The sequence below is a fragment of the Capra hircus genome, chromosome 22 (assembly GCF_001704415.2).
Source record: "Capra hircus breed San Clemente chromosome 22, ASM170441v1, whole genome shotgun sequence".
Lineage (NCBI taxonomy): Eukaryota > Metazoa > Chordata > Mammalia > Artiodactyla > Bovidae > Capra > Capra hircus.
Window position 1 is genome coordinate 554,024 of NC_030829.1, and position 9,546 is coordinate 563,569.

General features: G+C 48.5%; 1 protein-coding gene across 2 annotated transcripts in view; it reads left to right on the forward strand.

Moving 5' to 3' along the window:
- VOPP1 (vesicular, overexpressed in cancer, prosurvival protein 1) overlaps positions 1-3,074 on the forward strand; it is a 168,798-nt gene extending 165,724 nt beyond the window's left edge. For both annotated transcript variants that reach the window (XM_018038388.1, XM_018038387.1), the window contains one exon: positions 624-3,074. In XM_018038388.1, the coding sequence (XP_017893877.1) occupies positions 624-814 (191 nt within the window). In that variant the 3' untranslated portion in view covers positions 815-3,074. The remainder of the gene's footprint in view (positions 1-623) is intronic.

Sequence of the window (9,546 nt, forward strand, 5' to 3'; positions counted from 1 at the left end):
ACAGACCTGTCAACACACCCCACTGACTTCAGGCCCCTAGGTTGTCTCCCTGTCTGGGAATTTGGTTCACCTGGATGACAGGTGCTCTGCCCTGAGTAAATGTTACCCAGCAGGTGTGAGCGCAGCTCATACTTCGCACACTGTTCTCAGAAACTTTGTGGAGGTGCCTGTGATGCTTCTAGTCAAGAGCTGGAAACCCCAGGTCCTCTTCTCAGTTCTCTCTAAGTTGGCTTACCTTTCGGCATCCTGGCTTTCCAGGCTCTCAGGGCTGCTGGGCTGTCGTGTTGATAATTTTTTGGTGCATGTCCCCAGGTGTTGGCAGAGCTCCTCTGGTTGTCCCTCGGTTGTGGGTTGGCCTCCACCGCGCCTGACCCCGCTATCATCCCTCCAACACTCAGGCACCCTTGTGGACTGAGGTGCTTTCTGGCCATCTGCCCTGTGAAGGAGCCGCTTCAGGAGGCTGGGTCAGCATCTCATCTTTGCTCGTTCCCTGCACCCTGGAGCCCTCCTGTGTCTGGGCTTGCTGGCCCACGATATGTGTCCGCTAAGTGCATGACCAGGGCAGCGGTCTTCACCCGGGCACCTGGCCAGGCTGTGCTCTCATCTGGTTGTTTGTCTTTCAGGAGCCCAGCCGCTGGGGCTGCCATACTACACCGACCCCGGAGGATCGGGGATGAATCCTGCTGGGAACCCCATGGCGATGGCTTTCCAGGTCCAGCCCAACTCATCCCAGGGAAGCACGGCCTACCCACCGCCCCCTTCCTACTGCAACACGCCCCCACCCCCATATGAGCAGGTGGTGAAGACCAAGTAGCCAGGAGCCGCCAGCACCTGCCTGTGTGAGTGGCTGGGAGGCAGGGCGAGGCCGTCGCTTGCTCTCCCTGCCCCGTCACTGCTCACTTCTAGAAAAGGTCTTATGAGCCACTGAGGGCAAGTTCCTTTTTGATATCTTCAAAGCACAGCTTCCTCTCAAGTTTTCCTTGGAGGACCAATATTTCAATTCACCCCGTGTCTCCTCTGTTGCTTATGTTTCCAACGTAATCTGTGCTCTGGCTGAGTGGACAGTCCTGAGGGTTGCCCCCCTGAGCTGGCTGCCCAGGCCCGCAGGGGGCAGACCCCGGCGGAAGGCCAGGCGGTGCAGGTGAGTGCGTGGGGACGTGAGGGGGGCCCGTGGCCCAGGCACCCTGCACGCGGCAGGCTGCCGGCTAAAACCAGGCCCCGCAGAGCCAGCAGTCTCCTCTTCCAAAAATGATGACGGGGCGCAGCCTCTGAGCCCCCTCTTCCCCTTCCATTCCTGAAGACCAGAGTGCTGCCCTTGGTACCACCAGGGCTGGGAGAGCACTGGTGTGCTATACCTCAGGGAGATGGGGCTCTAGAATCAGGCCAATTTGGTGTCTGTAGTTCCCCGAAAAATCACTGAGGGAAGGTATTTAAATTCATGGGAAATTGCGTCCTGCCTCCAACTGGACATTGCATTTCATGAGCTCTTGGTCTGACCTGGGGGGAAATGGAGCTGTTTTCAGTGCATCTGGGGAAGGTGGTGTGGAGTCGTGCCCTGAGGTCAGACTCGGAGTCTTTCCTGGGTGTCCATAGTTCTCTGGCCTGTGATCACAGCCAGGCATCTCTGCACCCTCCCCTGAGGCAGGCCTGACAGTGCGTTGTGATGGACACTTTCAAAGTCCAGCTGGGAAGCCATGCCGGCCCCTGGAGAGAAGTGTCCCAGCGGAGCACAGCCAGCGGCTTGAGCCTGGGAGGGCAAGCCTGGGCCCCGGCTGACTGATCTCAGCAGGTATATCCCAGGCTCTGCAGAGGAGGAGCTTGCTAAGAAAAAGACAGGAACACAAAACCCCGGGACTGCAAATAGACCTCTTCCGAAAGGACTGAATAGATTTCACTGACGAGTTAATCAAAATTAGAATAAAGACATGGTTGGAAATGCAAACCTGGCTCAGAAGCCTCTCTGGCCCTCGAATCACAGGTAGTCCTGGATCGTTAGGGGACTGGCGTTCTGCTCCTCTGCGTAGGCTACGCCCACCATTGTGTACTTAAACCCAGACTGAGACCTGATGGGTGGTGTATAGCAAGGGCAAAGCATCGATCATAGCAGACACGTATGTATAGTAATGGGGCGGGGGTGGGGGTGGGGATGGGGTGCTTATTTTCGAAATGAAGTAATCAGAGCCTCTTGAGAGGTTGTCAGTCATTGAACCTGAGCATCAGGACATCTCACTAGGGTGATGCTGAGTGTTTTCATTCCCCACTCCTGTCTCCATGTCCCTGCTCTGCTGGAGTAGGAGAGAGAGTCAGGATGGAGAATCTGGAAGCCTCCCCAGGGACTCCATGGGATACTCTTGGAGCCAGATGAACACTGGAAATAGTCTGAACATAGATGCTGCTGCCGGTGCTTTTGACCACTGAGCGTGACCTCTGAACTCCTGTCCCCAACTTCAGTCCCTCCCCACACTCAAGTCCTTGATTTGAATGAGACAACAAAGCACAACGTTTGCTGTTTACAACCCAGGATAACTACACGGGTCCAGAAGTTTCTCATCCTCCAGGCCACTCGTTTGGCATTTTCAGCTCCAGTTTCTTCCTTTGCAGTTCTGATGAGGAAGCACCCCCCAAGTTGGAGTTGGTGCAGCTACATAGGCACCCAAATGTCCACGATGAAATTCTGTTTTGGGGTTTTTTTTTTTTTAATACCAAATGATCTTAAGAGACTGGATGATTTAGGTAGCACTCAACTATTTTATAGTCATGCTTGTATGAGATAAACTTTGTTTTCCCTTGAACCTTGGTGAGAACCCACTCAGTGGTTAGTGTGTGTGGAAATTCCTTTTACAGTGATATGTCCTGCCCACTGTTTCCCTATGCTGTCAGTGGACAGTGCCCACTGCTTGGAGCCAGTCCAAGCCAACTTCTGGTGTGTGAAGCCCCATAGAGTCCATGGCTAGGAGTGAACTGGGAATAGATCTGTGCATGCTTTTTCTCTTGTAACACTTGGCTCATTTGTCTTTTTTGTTCTTTTGATAGGGTTATGTTTCCTATGTATGCACAATAAAAATAAATATGGGCGTGTGATTTGACTGTTTTGCTGGGGACTAGCAAAGAGGGTAAAGATGAAGTTTCTGAAGGACAGACAGCAGGCTCTGAGGTTAGCTGAGTGGGGTGGAATAGGTGGAGATGCACCCAGTCTCAGGAGAACTGGAAATAATATGCTTTCTGAGAATATAAGGAACTTTTGTTTCACCAACACATTAAAAAAACTAGCTAAGGAAAAAATATCTGAAGTAAGCAGGACGACAGAAGCCTTAATTACATAAACTCATAGCTAGTGCTGGCATTAATTATCTGGGGGGCTGCCTGTGCTCTGTATAGGTAGGGGGCCTTGATTTTTAAATCCAATTCTATTTGGTCAGAAACTGTATTTCTCTCACATATCTCTACCTGCTATAGTTAGGCTGTATTTAAGATGAATTACTAACTGAGATAATATTTATCAAGAAGTGTTTCATAATTTGCTGCCTTAAAACAGGACAGGAAATCAGGTAGAAGATTTTCAGAGCTAATTCACACATCTCACTGGACATGCCCCGGGTCATCAACTTCCCCCCAGTGAAATGGGAGCAGGGTCATTTACACATCAAAGGTCAACGACAAAAGGTGACCAACAGAGTACTCAGTCTCATCTGTCCCCCCCCCCCCAGATTTCACTGAACTTCAAAAGTCCATAATGTTAATAGTCCTCCAGGCAAAAAAAGTACAAGATCAGAAATTGAAATTTCTGAAATAGAAGGTGGTGCATGGGACTGATGAAAAAACCCACATCTGAGAAGGTGGGAGCTGAAAATGTGAGAAGTTCAGTGACTCAAAGAATCTAAAACCTCAGTTTTTTCAACTGCAAAATGGGGTCATACTCAGTTCAGTTCAGTGGCTCAGTCATGTCCAACTCTTTGTGACCCCATGAACCGCAGCACGCCAGGCCTCCCTGTCCATCACCAACTGTCAGAGTCCACCCAAACCCTTGTTCATTGAGTCGGTGATGCCATCCAACCATCTCATCCTCTGTCGTCCCCTTCTCCTCCTGCCTTCAATCTTTCCCAGCTTCAGGGTCTTTTCAAATGAGTCAGCTCTTTGCATCAGGAACATCCAGTGAACATTCAGGAATGTTCACTGAATGTTCAGGAATGTTCACGGGATCCAGTGAGTCCAGTGAACATTCAGGAATGATCTTTAGGGTGGACTGGTTGGATCTCCTCGCAGTCCAAGGGTCATACTACTTGTTGCTTACACCAGGCTTGTACCAGGCACTTTATGGTCACTCAGCAGATGTTAGAAATCCTCTGTTCTCCTTCACTCCACATTTCCCTGAGCAAGAGAAACTGAAGTGGAGAGAGAGAATGCATTCCCAACTAGTCCTCTGCCCATCAGGAGATGAGCTCCATGGTGTGACAGGAGCAAATTTGCTTTGAATACATCCCAGATACGAAGGTAGAAGTTGACAGGGCCCCGTTCACTGCCGCCGCCCCTACGTCACCTTACCATCCTGAAATGGTGGTGTGTGCTGCTCAGTCATGGGTGTAGAGCCCACCAGAGCTGGGAAGGAGAAACCTCAGGCAACATTTTTCCCTACCATTTATATGTCGAATGAGATCTGTGAGTGCCCCAGATCCGGCCATGAATGATAAGCAGTATTTTGTCCATCATATTACTGGGGTGTATCTTTTGCCATTCCCTGACCCCAGCCCCAGTTCTTTATTATAATGCCCCTGCCTCACTGGTTGTGCCAAAGTGTCTGGGGCAGATCCTGCTCAAAGCCTTTCTCAAAATGGTATGATGGGAGTGGGTATGATTATCAAAACAACCCCCCTCCGTTAAAGCTGGGTCCTGTTGGATCTCCCTACTAGGAGATTAGAGTTCTGACTCCAGCCACAAAGGACTGGCTTTCCTTCTGTGAGGAAAGGCTCCTGATCTTGTGATCAGCAATAGTATAGTCAGGGTAGAGGAGAGCCACCCTTTCAGCTGGAACAGGGGTGCATGGGAGCGCTGCATTTTCTTCCTCTCTGGACTTGAAACCGCAAACAGCCTTGAGGTCCTGAAGCCCATAAGTCTTACTTGCCACAGACCTGTTGCTCTTTGTACAGGAATTGGAGGTGGATACCAAGTATGTACCTTTGAAAAGTGCTTGGGCATAAATGATCCCTCATGTTTTTAAGGAGAAAGAAATTTTTCATCTTGCTTTAAAGTTTACAAGGAGAAATGCTTTTAGATGTATGTTCTAGACCAGGACTGTCCATTAAAAACATATCAGCTAAGTATACTAAATTTTCATTAATTACATTAAAAAGGTGAAATTTATTTTAATCTCATCCAATGTATCAAAATATTATTTCAACATGTCATAATATAGAATATATTAATAAGAAATGTTACATTATTTTCCATACTGTCTTCCAATTCCATCTGGATTTTATATTCACCAGCACAGTGAACAGCTGCTTCCCAAGTGCACAGTAACTCCACATCCAGTGCCTGCTTTATGGGACAATGGGTGAGTTAGTAAGAAAATACTCCCCTCCTGTGTTCTGGCTGGTCCCTTGCAACAAAATCCAGTGAGGTTAAAAGGGAATTAATTATGAAAAGGTTAAAGATAAAGTTCAACCTCAGGTGACAGTCTACAGCTTCTAGGGAACCAACCTATTCTCTAAAACATCTGATATTGTAGATTCTGTAACAAAACTCAAGAGTGTTCGGGTTATAAGTGAAGGGTCTTGAGAAGTACCAGGAGAGTTTTTCCTGAGCTCCTAGCATGAGGGGTGCTGCCCCCATTGCAGCTCAGCCCCAGCGGCTCTGCTAACAAACACCCATGGGGAGAGACTGCAGGTCTAGCGGGACCTGGAAATTGTGCCCAAGATCAGGTGTTCAGCTCTGGTAGATGGTGCTAGGACTAGCCCTGGGGTCTTCTTCCCCAAATGTCCCCCGGTTACCAGCTGTCACTCCTTTGTTCTCACCAAGTTCTGCAAGGAAACTGAAATCCTCGGTGGAGCCAGTTGCTCTCAAGCCAGGGAAGAGAGAACAGGCAGCATTATCTTTTTCATGCCTGTCATTATCAGGAGGAACTCAGCAGTGTGAGAGATGCAGATATAAAATTCCTGTTCTCTGGTCAGAGTGCTCATACCTTCGAACCTGCTAAGCATGCCCTTGAATGAGTTTCTTCTCTCAAATGTGATCAGGATGTAGGCACAGAGGGCTAGGACTTGTCTCAGCCGAATCTAGGACCCGGACCTAGAATGCAGGCGCAGAAGTGGGGAGGGGTGAGGGGGCGGTAGGGTGACAGAGTCAGAGTCTGGAAGGCAGGGAGCTCCTGTCTCCTCAGGACCTGGCGGGCACAGAGGGAACCGTACACACACAGGGATGGCCGTCCCGAAGGCTCTATCCCGGAGTCGTCTAGACCACTGGGGGTCACGGGACGTCCCGGTGTCCCCGCTTCTCTGTCTGGAAAGTGCGGTTTCGGAGGCGCCCAGCGTTGTGGTGAGGATTGGACAACCAGCGACTCAGGCACTAGCCCCATGCTGAGCCCGGGATCCGGGGCCGCGGTTCTGAGCCCAGATCGACCGCCCGAGCGGGGACTGGAGACCCCGGCCCCGCTCCGCCCCCTCGGACCCCGCTGCCCACAGGACCCAGCCCCGAGCCCCGCGGGAGCACCGCAGCCGCGTGAAAAGGCTGGAACGGCCCTCGGGAAGGCTCCAGGAGGAGACCCTGCTTAGCCCTTCTTGGCAAAGTACCTGCTGATATTTTTTTTACTCAAAACTAAACTTTATTTTTAATCTAATTGCAAGAGTAATCCAAGCTCACTGCAGAAAATGCACAAGGCCAAGGGAAACTAGAAATCCTGCGACCGCAGCATCCTAGGTCTGCAGGTGCGTCTTTCCGTCGCTTTCCAGGTCCCTGGCTCTGACGACGCACAGCGAGCCATCTTTTGTTACCAGCTTTTCTCTAGCACTTTTTCTGACATTCAAACCTCCGCCTGCTTCTTCTTCCCGCCACACCACTGCTCAGCGGTTGATTTAACCCACGCACTCGGATCAAATTTGGGGGGTTGTTCCATTTTATTTTCCATTGTTAAACAACAAAGTATTCTGCAGACTCAGAATCATGAGTGTGACTTTTGCATAAGGCGTGTGGTGGATGCCGGAGAGATGCTCAGGAGTGGACAGGGTCGGGTTGGGCAGGGCCGGGGCGCCCTGAACACCCGCGGCCTCGATGCTCTCGCTCCGGTGCCAGCTTTGCAGCCCAGAACCCCTGACTGGGGAAGCCTGGTCCTGTGTGACCGTGTGGCCCAGATTTCCAGCAAACCCCCAGGACGATGGCTGCCGTGAAAACTCAGGCTCTGTTGTGGTGCCGCTGGGTTTGCTGGAACAACTGGATAATGTATACCAGCTCTGCTGACGCGGACACACAGCCCACCTAGGAAGCAGGACTGAGTCCCCTGAGAATCTGCCCCATTGCACCGCTTACCAGTACCTACATTTTTCTTTATAATTTTCCTACATACATGTTTTGCTTCACTTTTAACTTTATGATATTAATACATTTCTCCAACTTTCTGTTTTTGCAAAAGCTCTTGCTAACTTTTCCCTACTGTGAACAATGCTATGCTGAGCCTGCTTGTGACCATTTTTAATGTTCATCCACATTTATTTCCTCAGAATAAAATCTTAAACTGCTGGGTCAGAGCATGTTTAGGGCTTTTGGTACATATTACCATTAGCAAGATTGTATTCACTGTCCCACAGGCCTTTGCCAGCACTGCCTATGATCATGGGTCCGTGTGTAGCTGCCAACTTGAGGAGGAGCTGGAAGCCCCATTTTTCTTTAATTTGTGTGATTTATTACACGAATCTCTCAGCAACTATAAGAAACACCTTGAATAGTGTGTGATTGACAAGACCAGGCTGGCAAGACTAAGCTCCCATGGTAAAGAGAAGGTTGGGAAGAAAAATGAAATACAGCATATATTAAATAAATATATTTATGATATATAAACAAAGAAGTATGTAGATACTTCAAATGTAGCTTTAAATATATATTACAAGTGGAGTAAGTAAAAGCTCTGTAAGCTGTCCAACCCAAACACCTGTGGCATTCTTCTCCTGGAAGTCTTTCTTCAGTTTTTTATTCAGGTGGTGACACACTGGGGCAGCCTCACTCCTATTCTTTGAGGACACACACATCCTACCTCTGAAGTGTCTGAACAGCTCATACCTGGCAACATCAGAGTCCTCATCGCATTCTTCAGTGAGCATGCCATACTCACCATGGGCTCTGGAGTCTAAGCATCTCTGCCGCTTACTCACTCTGAGCACACTGGCTTCGTCAACTGAGCCTTGAGGATAGGGACACCTCCATTGTTGCTTGGTTTAATCCAAGCCCCATTCCCTTCCCTATCTCGTCTATAGAAGCCCAAAGAGTCAAACATCATACTCATTTTCCCAGTCTTTTTGCAACATGGGTGCAGTCTTAACCCATGATAAGTACTATGGAAGTCCACTCTGGGCCTCCGGGAAAGATTTTGCTTCTGCCGTAAATGAGACTGTGATGGCTGGCATCACCATATGCAGGCTCAGCCTGCTTTTATCACTGATGTGATAACTGGAGATGCAGCATTGACCTTGCAACCATGCTGGAAAGGCCACAATGATCAGAGAGAGATCAGCTTTCCTAGAGTTGAACCATTTCTAGATTTCTTATTACCTGAAAAAATTAATTCCTGTTAATCAGAAATTTTCTCTAGGGGTGGTTGTAAGAAGCATGTGAAATAATTTTTTAAAAATATTTATTATTTATTTGGCTGTGTCTGGTCTTAGTTATGGCACTTGGGATCTTCAATCTTTGTTGCGGCATGTAGGATCTAGTTCCCTGATGAGGGATCAAACCTAGGCCCCTGGCATTGGAAGTGCAGAGCCTTAGCCCCTGGACCACCAGGGAAGTCTCTAAAGTAATTTTTTAAAAAGACTAAATATAGTATCTAATCCTGATAAGTACTCAATAAAAGCTGTTTTCTAATGATTTTAGTAGTGTTCGTATCGGCTGATCTCAGTTATCACAGGGTGTTTTCAATTAAGGGGCTAGCAGCAAGAAGATGCTTGCTGAAGGTCATTATCTACTTCCAGCTAGTATCAGTGACCTTGGGCAAGTCTTGAGCCTCTGTGGGCTTCAGTTTCCTGAGTTGCTTATAAAATAATATTGAAGTTTCCTCTCAGATCTAAAACTCTTTGATTTTATTTTTGTTTCTCTAGAAATCTTGCCATCACAGAGTGTGGGATCCTAGCTGACAACCAGAGAATGATATGGAGGAAATTTTATATTCCTAGTGACATGTGCAATTTACAAGTCCCTCAGGGCACCCCGGGACTCCCAGGCAGGCCTCTGCAGGTGATGCAGTATGGAGTATGAAATACCACCTAAGAAACAGTCTTGCCTAAAATGTCCAGCTCATATAATAGCATCTGGAGCAGTGTTATTTGACAAAAGTTTTTATGATGA